Source organism: Poromitra crassiceps, assembly GCF_964638095.1.
Source record: "Poromitra crassiceps genome assembly, chromosome: 12".
NCBI classification, from domain to species: domain Eukaryota; kingdom Metazoa; phylum Chordata; class Actinopteri; order Beryciformes; family Melamphaidae; genus Poromitra; species Poromitra crassiceps.
The window spans coordinates 27919812-27934716 of NC_139632.1; the positions used below are offsets into that span (position 1 = coordinate 27919812).

At 43.2% G+C, this 14905-nt stretch overlaps 1 protein-coding gene across 1 annotated transcript in view; it reads right to left on the bottom strand.

Annotated features, from left to right (window-relative positions):
* Nucleotides 1-14905, bottom strand: part of pex5la (peroxisomal biogenesis factor 5-like a) — a gene marked incomplete at both ends in the record, with an annotated part of 143314 nt that overhangs the window by 24042 nt on the left and 104367 nt on the right. The window contains one exon of the mRNA XM_083647429.1: nucleotides 12666-12761. Coding sequence (XP_083503555.1) covers nucleotides 12666-12761 — 96 coding nt within the window. The remainder of the gene's footprint in view (nucleotides 1-12665; nucleotides 12762-14905) is intronic.

The window sequence follows — 14905 nt, forward strand, 5'->3', positions numbered from 1 at the left end:
ACAGCCTCTGCTGCTGCATAAACTGTTCTAATCATAATTAAGCTGTTTGGATGTTTTGCATCATTTCATGCATCGAGAAACCTGAAAACTCGCTCAGCTGAAGTTTATCAAGCTTCGTGACAGATTTGCATTAATTGAGGGGCACTTAGCAATTCTCGACAAATAATCTTTTTTTTCAATTTGAAAGCCTACAATCTGGGTCAGATGATCAGTCAACAATCAACAATTGAATTGAATTGAAACCTTTATTTATCCCCATGGGAAAATGCAGGTGTCTAAAAACAGCAACAGCAGCAGAGGATAAAAGTACAGAACAGGCAGAAGACAGTAAAAGGTAAATAAAACAGATAAACGCAATAAATAATAAATAATAAATAAATAAATGAGTCCATGTGCAAGTGCAAAGTCCATGATTTGGTAAAGTGCAGAGCCATTGTGCAAGAATGCATGTGCAAAAAGCATGTGCAAAAATGCATACAGTAAGTGGATACAGGTCCTTAGTTCTTATTGTAGAGCCTGATGGCTACTGGCACAAAGGACTGGCCAAAGTGCTTAGTGGAGTGTCGGGGGAATAAGTCTGTGGCTGAATGTGCTCCTCATCCCCGTTAGTACACCATGGAGGGGAGGAGTGGGGTTGTCCAGCATGGCGTGCAGTTTCCTCCTCGTCCTTGCCCCTGCAACCACCTCCAGATTGCTCCAACTACAGAGCTGGCTTTCTTCACCAGCTTGTTCAGCTTGCCAGTGTCCCTAATGTTGGTGTTACCTCCTCAACATTCTACGGTGAAGAAGAGGACACTGGAAACAACAGACTGATGAAGACACTCGTAGCAACTTTTTGCAGGCATTAAAAGACCTCAGCCTCCTCAGGAAGAACAGCTCCTCTGCCCTTCCTGTAGAGGGCCTCGGTGTTAACAGTCCAGCCAAGTTTGTTGTTCATGTGGTACTTGTAAGAGTTCACCATCTCCACCTCCTCCCCGTGGATGGTGATGGGAGTTGGGGACCTCCCTTTACTCTGCCGGTAGTCCACCACCATCTCCTTGGTCTTTCTGATGTTGAGCTGGAGGGGGCGTCACATCACTCCACAAAGTTCTTTACCAGGGCTCTGTAATCCTCCTCGTTGTGATCTGTGATGTAACCGACAATGGAGGAGTCGTTGGAGAACTTTTGTAGGTGGCTCTTGTCTGAGTTAAAACGGAAGTCCGAGGGGTAGAGGCCGGGTGAACATAAAGGGTGAGAAAACAGTTCCCTGGGGGGTGCCGGTGTTGTTAACCAGCACCTCGGACTGGCAGCCCTGCAGCCTGACGTATTGTGGTCTATCTATAACTTTGACTGGCAGCCCTGCAGCCTGACGTATTGTGGTCTATCTATAACTTTGCGAATGAACCAGATGAGATGCAAGGCAGAGGGGCGAGGAGCAACTTCAGAAAATTTGATTTGCAATCTTCCTATCGAGCTAGATTGTTTGTTGTGATAAGCATGGTGCCAGTGTTGTGGAAAATATGGAAATGGTAAAATGTGTAAACTAAATTCAACTCTCAATCAATCTAATCTAACTATCTGAAACCATGTTCATGTTTCCACTTGAACAGAAGTTTATGAAACCATTTGTATAATCTCTTGTCGATTACTTTTTCTAAATTCTCAATTTGTTGACATCTTGAAGATGTCTGTAAATACATGCATAGAAGTGGTGGTTTCTTATGTTGTCATTTGTGTATTTTAGCCATGTTCAATTCCCAGCATTTCCAAAGTCTACATTTCAACTGTGTCACATTTAACATTTGTTAACATTTGTTATTTCCTCTAACGCAAACCTTAACCGTAACCTACCGTAGTCATTTTATTTGCCTAAGTAACCGCACAACCTAGTTGTTTTATTTGCGTAATGTTTTCAGATTAACTGGAAACTAGGCAATGTTTTCAAATTAACCAACATTTACGTTGGAAAATGTTGGTTGATTTGAAATGTTGATGTGCAAAAAAAAAGATCGGTTCACAAATGTTGAATGTCATGTGTCCGTGCATTGCAGAAACATAAACAACATTTTGGTGATTGTGTTGCATAATGTTATGCCATGCCACCCTACCATTCTAAATGATTAATGACGAGTGATCTTAGCAGGGAGTCTTGAGTCTTGGATACAAAGCAGAGAGACACAAAGAGATATGCCTGCTTTTACTCTGCTCTCCATATCTCCTTATCATGGAAAAAAGATCTGAAAACAATTCTTTGTGAGCAGTGTCCTTGCTCCCGGCAGGCAGCGCTGTCACAAATGCAGTTAAAATGTGTGCCTGTTTTCCATGTACGAGTCGTATCCATCCAATAGCCACTGTGGACTTTTTTGTCAGCCAGCTGACTCCATGATTCTCGGATGCCTTCCTGTCAGAGGCAAACCAGGAAGAATAATAGAAGGGAGTAGAACAACAGCCTCTTGTGACTTATTGAGTCCTCCATAGCCGGGAACTCATCTGTACATGACAGGACTGTGTACAACCGGCGCCAATTGGCCCGGAAGGGGGCGTGGGGTAAGGAAGAGATGGGAATGAGTTGTGTCGTGCGTGCACGTTTGTGTGTGACTTGTGAGTGTGTGTGTGTGAGAGCGTGTGCATTTGTGTGTGACGTGTGTGTGTGTGTGTGATTTGTGAGTGTGTCTACATTATGTGGCAGAGGTCTCCTCATCTCCTAGTATCAGAGGCTTGTGATTGACACGGAGGCCAGAGTTTGCCCCCTGATGGCGACAGTAATTGCAGGCTGCTGCTGCCTCTTGGACAAATTGCATTTCAAATCCTAAGGTGAGACCCCACTGCTGGCTCTGTCAGGTGCTGTGATACTGGAGGTGCGCAGGTAATACACTAAGGTGAGACCCCTGCTGGCTCTGTCAAGTGCTGCGATACTGGAGGTGGAGGTAATACACTGGAGGAGGTAGGAGGAGATACATGTGTCACATGATTGAGCATCAGAAAATATATACCAGGTTTGTTTTAGTGTTACCTTTCACATGTGCAAATATGTAGCAGCAGATCTCCACTGGTATCAGAGTGTTCAATCAATAGACCCTTTTCACGGGGGCCATTTTGTGTCGAAAAGGCAGGGTAAACACAGGTGCAAGCAAAACACTAATGGGGGTTTCCAAATTCCAATCATGAAGTTGGAAACCCTCATTAGTGTTTTGCTTGCACCTGCCTGAATTAGCTGTTATCAGCCAATCATGGTCCAGCATTGCGACTGCTCTGCTTGTGGGGACAAATTTGGTCAATAAATACCCTTTTAACTAAACTATATTTGCACATGATAAAAACATTATCCTCAAAAAGTGAGAGCAAATGCTATGTTCATCATCATGGTAACAATTAGACTAAAGGTGATTGGGCTTTTGCCTTCAGACTGTGTAGACAGTATCACCTTTTACACCACTTCACGTTTTCATACATTAATTACCAGCCGCGACAGAGATGGCTGGTATTGTTTTCACCTTGTTCTCTCTGTGTGTGTGTGTGTGTGTGTGTGTGTGTGTGTGTGTGTGTGTGTGTGTGTGTGTGTGTGTGTGTGTGTGTGTGTGTGTGTGTGTGTGTGTGTGACGTGTGTGTGTGTGTGTGTGTGTGTGTGTGTGTGTGTATGTGTGTGTGTGTGTGTGTGTGTGTGTGTGTGTGTGTGTGTGTGTGTGTGTGTGTGTGTGACGTGTGTGTGTTATGGAAATATGTGGTCCTGGTGACACCTTGTAGCGGGAACTACCAAAGAGGTGGTATATGTCTGTCTGTCTGTCTGTGGACAGATTTTGCAAATGCGATAGCATCAAAACTGCACCATGCAGTCACAAAACTTTACAGCTGTGTAGTTGACCTCAAAATGAAGGCCGCGTTTGAAAATGGGCGTGATATGATGTGATCCTAGTCTCGCAGTAGATGCGTATCTACGTACATGTATCTACTGTAAAATGTGTGACAGACATATGAATTGACCAACCACGGATGGCGTGACGCAAATTGTGGGATGGTACATTTGGACAATGCACCAATGCATGCAGACTTCCGTAACAGCCAGCCAATCAGATTTTACCGTAGGAATTCCTACATCAAAACCTGGAAATGCTGACTTGTGATTCAGACCCTCCATCGCTGGAAGCCTGCTGATGTAAGACGTTGGGTCTGACCATGTGAGACTAGTGTGATCCCATCTCAAGATGGTTTCTAGTTTCCTTTATTTGACCAGTATTGATAGCACATTCTCTTTTATGATAACGACCTGGCATTTTATGACTTTTATGTCATTGGTTATTATCTTTTATTTTATAATCCTTTTTATTTCTCCCTGCAGAGCACTTTGAAAACTCTGCATTTAGATTTATTGTCATTATCATTATCATTATCATTATCATTATTATTATTATTATTATTATTATTATGATTTTGATTAAGGCAAAAAAATATATATATAATAGAGAGGGGAACACATTTTAATGAGATACCGCTGACTGGGCATGAACTATTTCACCTCATGAGTAGACATGCTCACAGCTGGGTAATTTTCTGATTAAAATTACAATATGTTCGAGAAAGTTAATGAATAATGCAGAGATATTTCATTCAGTGACACTATCACGGCAAAGGCTGCATCCAAACTGACTGCTGTGCGAACAGACTACTGTGAAAGACAGCACACCCGACCAGCCATGTGTGCCGTCATGATGTCATATGTCATCACTGTAACGACCAGCCATGTGTGCCATGATGTCATCACTGTAACGACCAGCCATGTGTGCCATGATGTCATCACTGTAACGACCAGCCATGTGTGCCATGATGTCATCACTGTATGTCATCACTGTAACGACCAGCCATGTGTGCCATGATGCAAGCACTGTACAGTAACACCAAGTCCTTGGATCAGTTGGTATAATTTTGAAAATTCAGTGTCTCAGATAATTAACAAATGCACAAGCAAATGAATGAATGAAAAAAAATGATCTACGGCTAAATAGAGAACTATTTTGTATTTTGATATTGTCTTCATTTCATTTTGCCGATTAATCCATAAGCATATGTATGGAAAATGTAATCTTGGTATTGTGCTTTGCTCTAGCAAACTAGCCAGCTAAATGACTACAGCTATTCAGATGTGATAAGTTAGGCTCGCAAGCTACAGTAACATTTCTTGTTTAGCCACCACAGCTAAACAAAACCCAACTTTTCTCATCATGTGGCTGGCCTGATCCAGTCATGTCGTATAATGCTGTGCCGGTCCTCATCACTACCTACAGTATATCCAGTCATGTTGTATAATTGATTTGTTTCTCGTAGACAATGAGGGAAATTGTTTTGTCTGGTCTGCAACTTTTCATAGTGCTCATCCTGATTGCATCATGGAGGACAATGATGTTCTTGTAGGATTGAAATAGATGAAATGTATGGCCTTGTAACTCAATTTCAAAGTCATGCTTCTTTATGACACTGAGGATTTTTCTTTCCATTTGCGTCAGCAGTTTAATTACGTGGAACACGGCAAAGATCCAGAGATGTAATTTATATGCTATCCTGATATGGAGCAAGCTCATACCTGCGACTCTCATTTCAGCAGCTCTGTAAGTGTTAGCTGAAATGGAATATGTTCATTGCGCTTCCTGCCAGCCAAACATGTCACCGCTGCTGAACTGGGCGAGATTCATTATGAATACATTATTCACAAAATATATCCCGTAATCAGGGCAACACCACCAGACATAATACTCACCCCTGGCTGTTGGAGTCACCCATATTTGGAATAGAAATATTAATATTTTTCCTAAAATCCGATTAGTGCTTCTTAGTCAGCTGAACTGAGGTAATATCCTACAGTGAAAATAAATGTCCTTGTACACTCCAGGGGTGATCATTTGTAGAACTTGATAATTCATAATGCTGGTTCAGCTAAAACATAGAAGCTGATTCTCATAAAACAGAATCCTACAAAATAATTGCCTCAGACTTTATAGTGCAATTTTCTTTCAGAATGACTGTGGCTCTTGCATCTCTATATAATAATGTATATAATGTGGGTAACATTCCAATAAGGGTCACTAAATTAATAGTTTAATAAGGATTAATACACATTAGTTAATGCTTATTAAGCATTAAGTCTTAATTCATGCTTAATTCATGTTTATTAACTATAAACCCTAACCACTAACTAACCCTAACTCTAACCATTAACTAACCCTAAACTATTATACTGCATAAATTAATACCTGGTTAACATGAACACCATTAGTAAATGATTACTAGACACATTAATGTTAATTGTAGTCATGACTAAAACAAACAAACAGATCCCGCCACTCCCTCCCCCCCTTTACTCCACAGTTATACTTGGCCCCCCTGCTGTCCCGGTCGTTAATTGCTCCACCCCCTCTGCCAATCTGGGGAGAGCCATAGACTAACACATGCTTCCTCCGATACATGTGCACCTGACAGTGAGGAGTTTCACCGGCAGGACGTAGCACGTGGAAGGATCACGCTATTCCCCCCGGTCCCCCCCAAACAGGCGCCCCGACTGACCAGAGGAGGCACTTGTGCAGTGACCAGGACACATACCCTTTATCCGGCTTCCCACCCGCAGACACGGCCAATTGTGCCTGTATGAACGCCCCACCAAGCTGGAGGTAACATGGGGGCTCGAACCTGCGACCCTCCACTGCACTATGCGGACCCCCCCAAATTTTTGTTGCTCTCCCATAATCTCAAATTAATACAAGTACTTGAATGCCCTGGCTACATTTCCCCCGTGTATTGTTCTCCCAGACATCCTATATTGTATAATTTGCCTGCCTAAATGCATTCCCAGCACTTTGTCCATATGTAATGTATTTTATTCTTCTCTGAGTGACATTATCGGGACTCCAGCTCCCTATTTTCGTCTGGCTGACCAAGGACTTGTCCCACACAGCAGAGCACTGTCTGGCTCATTAACATGAAAAGGCCATGCAGCCCGGTTCTGGCTCAGCTTCTTTGGAGGCTGCTCCGTGTCACTGGTAAATAATGATCCTTTTGTAATGCCACCCCCCTGGGTAAAGTGGATAAGTTCACGGGCTTGGTTCCCTCCAAAGGCTGTGTCTCGAGTTACCACACACAACTCCAACTGAAGTCAACAGATTAGCTCGGTGTCCTCTTGTATTGAGAACTACTCACACCTAGGGATGCACCGACACAGAGCTGGCTAACGTTGCAGAGTTGACGCCATGTTTGTTGAATACCCTATGCTGAGAACAGCGGGAGGAGCGCCATGTTTGTGAGAATAGAACAATGCGAGAGAACAATGCGTGATGTCAGGCTGGCCAGCTCTATATCGGCCGTATATCGGAATCGGCCCATATTGGCCTTGTTGACTGCAAATCGGCAAACAAGTTTGCGTTCACCGATTGCAGTGGCTTATATTTAGCATTTGAGTCACATAACTTTTGCCTGGCTACCGTACTCGTGCACCTACAAGTACTGAAAAATGATTATCATTGAGTAGATAGGTAAAAGACTTTAAAACAGTTCAGTTATTTTTTGTATAATGAAGATTTCTTGGTTTCTCTGTCACAAAAGGGGTAATACAAACAAGCGCAAAGTCACAATAGCTGTGGCCAGATATGAGTGACGTCACCCACTCCATTGTGATGTCATCCACTCCATTGTGAAGTTTTACATTGATTTTGTGGACCAACATTTTTTGGTGGACGAACATTTTTTGGTGGACCAACCGACAGAGTGACTTATAGAGCTGCTGGCCATGATGGCCGCAGCTAAAAAATATATTGGTATCGGCTATCGGCCAAGTTGTTATTTTAAACATCATTATCGGCCCAGAATTGTTCAATCGGTGCAATCCTCACATCCGCAGCAGCCATTGTTGAGAGTTTTATATTGTTTGACTGAAAAAGTTAATGTAGCCAGCCTAGACACACTCAGGATTTAAAGGGAAAATCCACCTGCACTCTTACACTTTTAAATATCAATTTATGTTCAGTTCCTGGGGTTTCATTTGTGAGGAAGTGTTGTACTGTAATTACTATTGATGTACCCACTTTTCCTCAACCTATCTTGTCTTCTACTTCAGTCACTGATTTCCAGTGCTTCTGACATTCAGCTGTGCTGGGTTTTATGAGAAGGCAGAGAGTACAATAGCAATAAACTTTTCCAGTTGTTTACTGTTGATGTTTTAGATAACTGAGCAATTTTCTGCTATCAAACTCCATAGTAGCTGGGCTGGAGATATCTCAAAGTGACATCATGTTGTTCATGTTGGGCCAGTTATCAGGGGAATAAGAAACATACCGTAGCAAACAACACAATGGGGCCAGAAATGCTAAGGTACATTATTTTTTAACAGTGCACACTGAAAAAGCCATCCAAAATTTTAGGCTAGTTCTTTCAGATTTTTTTTTACCCTATTTATCTTGATAACATTAATGATGCTCATTACATTACACATAGCTCGAACCCTGATATTGATGTTCTAAAACAGCCCAATGGACAAAAATCTATCCATCAGTAATTCTGTCCATTTTCTGCTGCAGCTAGTGGCATTCGACACACACGCGGTGGGCCTGCAGGATCTGTACTTATATTTTATTGTTTTATCATTTTTTTAAGTAATTATGTTGCTACTGTTTTATTTATTTATTAACACTACTATTCTGGTTTTATTTTGTGGTTTCATCATTGCTTTGCCTCTTGTGATGTTGATCGTCTGTCTGCTGAAGCACTTTGCAAGCCTACTCTCTGTGCCACCAAGTCAGACTGATTGAATGAGGTTTTCTCAGGGCTTTAAATGACTCTTTCGAACCCACAACCTCAAAAGTCACTGAGGCTCAAACCCACAAGCGCCAAACTGCTAGACAGCAATCCAACTCTCTGAGCTAGTGGGTCATAGTGATTAAGACTAGAAGATTAAAGTATAGTCTTTATGCATCTTAAAATATGTTTTGAAGGGACCTTTTAAGTTGAATAGTATTTGAATTATATTAATATGACGTGAGTTTCTATTCGCCTTGCACAGAAAACTTTTATACTTGAGTACATTTCAGAGCCTGTACTTTTTTCCTTTTACTTGAGTAATTAAGTTGAATCAGTACTTCTGCTTTACCAGTCTTTTTTTTACACAAATAACTGTACTTCTACTTAATCAGAGCAACGTGATGTGCAATGTGATTAAATTTGGAATGACAAGAAAAAATTACACGTCTGTGCAATAGGCTAAGTAGGCCTAAATAACTCAGATATAGGGTCTGCAATTGTAACGTTCCATATAATGAAGTATCTCATGCTTGTTGATTTAATGATTGTTTTGCACCTGCTGCTCACGTTTGAGATACTTCTGGCTCGCCTGGAAAGAAGGTGGGAGCAGCCGAGTACAGTCAACCAATCAGAGGCAGAGAGGGGAGCGAGTCATGCCTTCGCCTAGCCTTCGCCATCATGGGAAAAAGAATATCGCTGCCCGGACATGGGTTGCGGTTCCTAAAAGAAAATGGACAGATCCTTCTCTTTGTGGACAAACAGATTATCAACACAATGCTCTCACCTGGGAGCGGCCTGCACCACCTCTCTCTACTGCTGGCAACGGAGCAGCTCCAGTGCACCACCTCTCTCTACTGCTGGCAATGGAGCAGCTCCAGTGGACCACCTCTCTCTACTGCTGGCAACGGAGCATCTCCAGTGGACCAGCTGGGGGTTGAGCGTGTCCCTCTCGAGGGCATGCTGATGGAAGTTGTGAGGGGAGCTGAAAGCATTGCTCGTTCACTTCCCCAGATTTTCCCAGCTGGCCCAGGGATTAACACCAGCAACCTTTGGATCATAAGCCCACATCTCTAACGTCTAGGCGACCGCACCGCCTCTGTTCTCAATCTTCTGAAATCTCACTTCAAACTGAGACAGCCTCAGACCAATATCCACTATTCTGCAGGGAAAATGTGAACCTGGCTGTCCTCCTGCTGTTTTAATCAAAGACAAGGCCCACAGTCACCTTGACCTTGTCTTTATCGGTTCTGTGCCTTGGCTATCTCCGCCCCAACAGCCAAAACAATGTTCCCCAAAGTCCAAACTTACCCTGCACATTTTCCATTGGCACTTTATTTAGTACAAGTATTAGGCTGTTATTAGCTCAGTGTCTTTGACGCTGTCCCCACATGACATGAGCAGTCACCAGAAGACCCAGAAGGCGTCTCTTTATCAGTCTGCTTTTAAATTAAAACACAGCAAAGCTCTGTCTCTTGGGCTGCTGCAATTTATTTTGTAATTTTTATGTGAAATCCATAAAAGGCTACAGCTATATTGGTCACATCTTTCTAAAATGGATGACATTTTAGACCTTCATTCCTCGCCTCCCCCTTCTGTGATTCCACTATAATTTTCCACACAATTTGATCTAATTGAATGGATTGGTAGAGAGGCTGTGTGCTGGAGCCGTCTCTTCTTCCATTTCTTTATAAGTATGAAAGAACATGCATAAGCACAGCTACTTAAAGGGAAATTATCTGTGATTGTGGCCTTTGATATCGGCAGTTGGAACCAAAATGGCCGACTGCTTGCGTCAAACAGAGCTCCTCCAGAAGTGGAGGCCATAGCACTCAGGCTGAACGATCCAACCCGCGAGATACTGTTATCCAATCGATGTTCCATTTGTCCCGGAGCATCTCGGAGTCCCATCACTTATCAGAATTACCTGCCCTCTGGCTGAGGCGGTGACACACGCTGTGCAGTTTGGGAGGCTGTGACTTTACGGCCTGGAGTTTCATACGAGGTGTGACATCATCACTCACTTTGGGAAGTGATCCCCGAGCGGGACAGTCCTCTCCTCTGCAGCTGCTCCTCTCACTTTCTCACCACCTTCCTGTCTCTGTTCTATTATTTATCGCACATTCCACACACTGTAGCTCAGAGTACAGCATGATCCATCTGTAGCCTCCAGTGAAGATGAAGCAACTGACCGCCTGCCATCTGCTAAAGGCTGGGTATCGGGAGGGTATTGACGGAAATAACTCAGTATCCGAATCAGAATCAGCTTTATTGGCCAAGTATGTGCACATACACAAAAACGATACACAGACCTACATCTGCCAGAGGTCCACTGAGTGGTAAAGTGGTTTTACTGTTAGAACCGAACTTGGCTGGCTATGGCTAAAATTTGGGGTAGTAAGATTTATGCTTTTTTGACAACTCAGGTGTTCAATTCGCTTAGTTGTCAGGGACAATGCAAATGAGCATAGTGCCACTTGAACAACTCCTCCAACTCCTGTAAGAAAGGCCGGTGAGATGGCCTCAGTTGAAAGAAAGCTAACAAAAGACTCTCAGCTTATTGGAAAGAAGTGGAAAAAAACACTCATTCAAATGTGGATGATGTCTCATTCCTTTCATCTCATCAGTGGATAATGTAGAAGACGTTGAAGTGGGCAAGGTAATGGAACTGCTTTGAGCTTCGAACAAAAGCGTATTCTTCTTCCGAGCTGTGAGAGGTTTTGAAGACGTTTTTCAGTGCTGTCATTATAGCAAACCCTCTGACGTGCTATAGCACAAGAAAATCAGACGTATTTCAGAATTAAGCCATATCTCATTTCTCATTTCCTTCGCCATCGCCTGTGACACCTGAAACGTCCGTGCCCGTGAAATTACTGATCATTTTACCGTCATCTTGTTAGCCAGCGGAAGGTCGTGAATGTTTTTCTAGGTCAATCTGCCAACGAACTTGAGTGGGTCAGTTTGGCGTGGACAATTAAGCTGTCACAACACTTTGCGGCAAGTACAATAGTGATCGTTTGACACAGAGACAAAATGTCCCAAAGGAGTGAAATAAGAAATAACTTCCACAGGGCTTCAGGTAGATATTGTCATTATAACAGTGATTGTCCAGGTACATGAGCAGTGAAACTGCAGGAGTGTCGGATTCAGAAGTGCAGGCGTCCAAAAATGTGTGTCTGCCAAATTGAACAGCATATCAATTTGTTAAAGGTCTTCAGATAATATGGACATTACCCAAAAAGTAAGGCAGTATTAAATGACCAAAACATATTAATAGGCTTTGGCGTCATATTCTCCAAGACAGTTTAGCATGCTAGACTATTACATGAAGTCAGTCTGTCACCAACCTTCTCTCTCTAGTTTAAAAAAATCTTTACTTACCCTGTAAGTTGCAGGCTGTATCCTAAAGCATTACCGAATTCTCCCCTCTGTCCATTCACTACCATTTTTTGCAGAAACATTGTCTTAAAATCACACTTTTAGCACATAAATGGCAAGTAAGTAAATTCTGACAACATACAGTATAAATTAACTAGTCATGTTGTTGAATTGTGGTGTGAATAGTTTTCTCTGTATTTGTTAAACCGTTCAGTTTTAAAAAGTCTACATCCGAGAGGAGGAAAGTGATGCTGATGATGGGACGAAACAAATAGTACATTTACCAATGATTGTAAATAGGAAAAAAAAAAAAAAGATTCTCTCAGTCTCTCACAATCAGCAGCGAATGAAAGTGAATTGACTCGACCCTGACAAGGACAGCTGGCACACTCTGAAAAGAAAGTTCCGGTGTTTAATATTGAAAACCCAACCTGGGCTTTTTTCGATGCGTTTAAGTGCTTAAAAGTCTGCGGCAGGTGGAGGTAGCTGTTTGACAGCTGACAGTTGTGAGCTGTGTTAAGTGGCACTCTGCTTACCTCAACTGCTGCCTTGGCACGCTCAAACTCCTCCTCCAGGGACTGGTTCCTGGACAGGAGGGCACTGCCCCACCTCTGCTCCTTGGTTAGGCGACCCTGTTACGTAGACACACACATGCACGCACACACGCGCGCGTGCACACACGCACACACACACACACACGCAAAATACAAACCCAATCCATTAAAAGCACAAAAAACAAACACGCACACACATTTAGACAACACATACACATACCCGTACACACACAAGCACACACACAGGGACAGCCGAGGGAGAGACAGCAGTGCAGGGTCAGCCGTCTCTGCCTTCTTGGGGACAGTGGATATGCTGTGCCTCGGCAAAGCACTGACATGCTTAGGAAGGCACCACCGTCAGCAGCCCCCCCACCCCCCCGCCTGCCATGCTACTCATACAGCCTCTCACAATTACACATTCACCCCCCCACTCCCACCACATCTCCATTCCCATGGCCTCTGGTCTACTATCACCGCATGCCCTTTTGTACCCTTGCCATGCAGTATCAAACTCTGAGATATGCCCATAGCCTCTCTGTTGTGAACTTGGATTAAACACATTGCTCTGCTGCTAATCTTTCTGCTTATTGTTGTACTTTTATCAAATTTATTGTTTTTTTTAATTGCATCAAGTATAGACACACTGCGGAGCGCATCATCATGCAGAAACCACGCACAAAACGGGGGGAAACAAAAACTCCCCCCCAATCCTGGCATTCTCCTATGTCGCGTGACACGTGTATGGTCACGTGTTGCACACAAAGATCATATATACTGAAGATGAACACTTCAACTTCCTTCCTTGACAGCTAGATCCACATTTTTCTTCCTGCCAATTCTCAATGACTTCCTTGTTTTGCTCGGGAGTACAAAAAACTTTAATTGGCGATTTTTTACATTTGTTGTCTGCGCAGCCCACCACACAACAGCTTTTAGCTATGTTTAATTCAAGGAAAATGATGCTGGTGTATGGGAGTGAATGGAGCACTTTTCCCCGTGATGGGCATGGCCTATTTCATGCAGCGTCTATGGGAGTTGCAACCTAATTTCGTTGTACATGGTACAATGACAATAAAGGTATTCAATGAAATGAAAATTTACCAATTACTTGCATGTGTTTTAGCATAGGCTACACATCCATTATGAGACTGGCCGTTGTTCACATGTTGTCACATTACACCTTACTCGGTTAACTAAATAAAGGGGCAAATGATTTCATTTCACGCTTGGATGCAGTAAGTCACTAGGTTTCCTGTAAATAGCAATTCTTATTTCCCAGGGAGATCCAATCCATAACACAAGCTAAGGATTGAACTAAGTCCCTGCTCTGTTTCTCTGTGTGTGTGTGTGTGTGTGTGTGTGTGTGTGTGTGTGTGTGTGTGTGTGTGTGTGTGTGTGTGTGTGTGTTTGTGTTTGTGTGTGCGCATGCATGCGCACGCATTTGCATGCATGCGGGTGGGGTTTTTCTGGAGCCCTGGGCTACTGGAAGTCTGTGGAGGCTTCCTCAGCAGTTGCCAGCCGTTCCCTGGAACATTACAATTCCCATATCCATAGTCTGCCATCAGAAAGACCCTACAGTACGCACAATTTAATTGAACTTGTCAGCACCATGGCTCCTGCATCACATTACTGTGGTGGTGTTGGAGGACCAGTAGGAGGTGCTCTTCCCTCTGCTCTCATGAATAATCCTCCCAATCCCTCAGTGCAGAGACAGGGACTCTGTCCTGTGAGTGAGCTCTGTGCTCTGTGGTCATTAAAGATCCCATCGGCAGTCTTCACAAGAGTAGGGGTGTAACCCCGGTGCCCTGGCTAAATTCCCACACAGGCCTTCCTTCAATCACGGCCCCCTAATCATCTCTCGTGCCTTAATTGGCACATTCAGTCCTCAACTCTCCACTGTGATAGCTGATGTGTGATGAGCGTTCTGGCGCAAACTGCCTGCCGTGCATCACCAAGGTGGGTGCTACACGTCGGTGCTGGATGAGTCGTCTCCCCCCTCCCCTGATATGTGAAGCGCTTTGAGTATCTAGAAAGACACCATATAATCAAATCAATTATTATTATTAGTTATTATTGAATTTAGATTATCTCAGTCTTGCATTGCACCGTAACACGGGTGTTACGTTTCAGATTTGATGCTGTTCATCGGTCATTAACGTGGTGAATTAGGTGGTTAATTCTGAACAATGCTGTTCATGCTACATACCGAATTAATCGTCTGA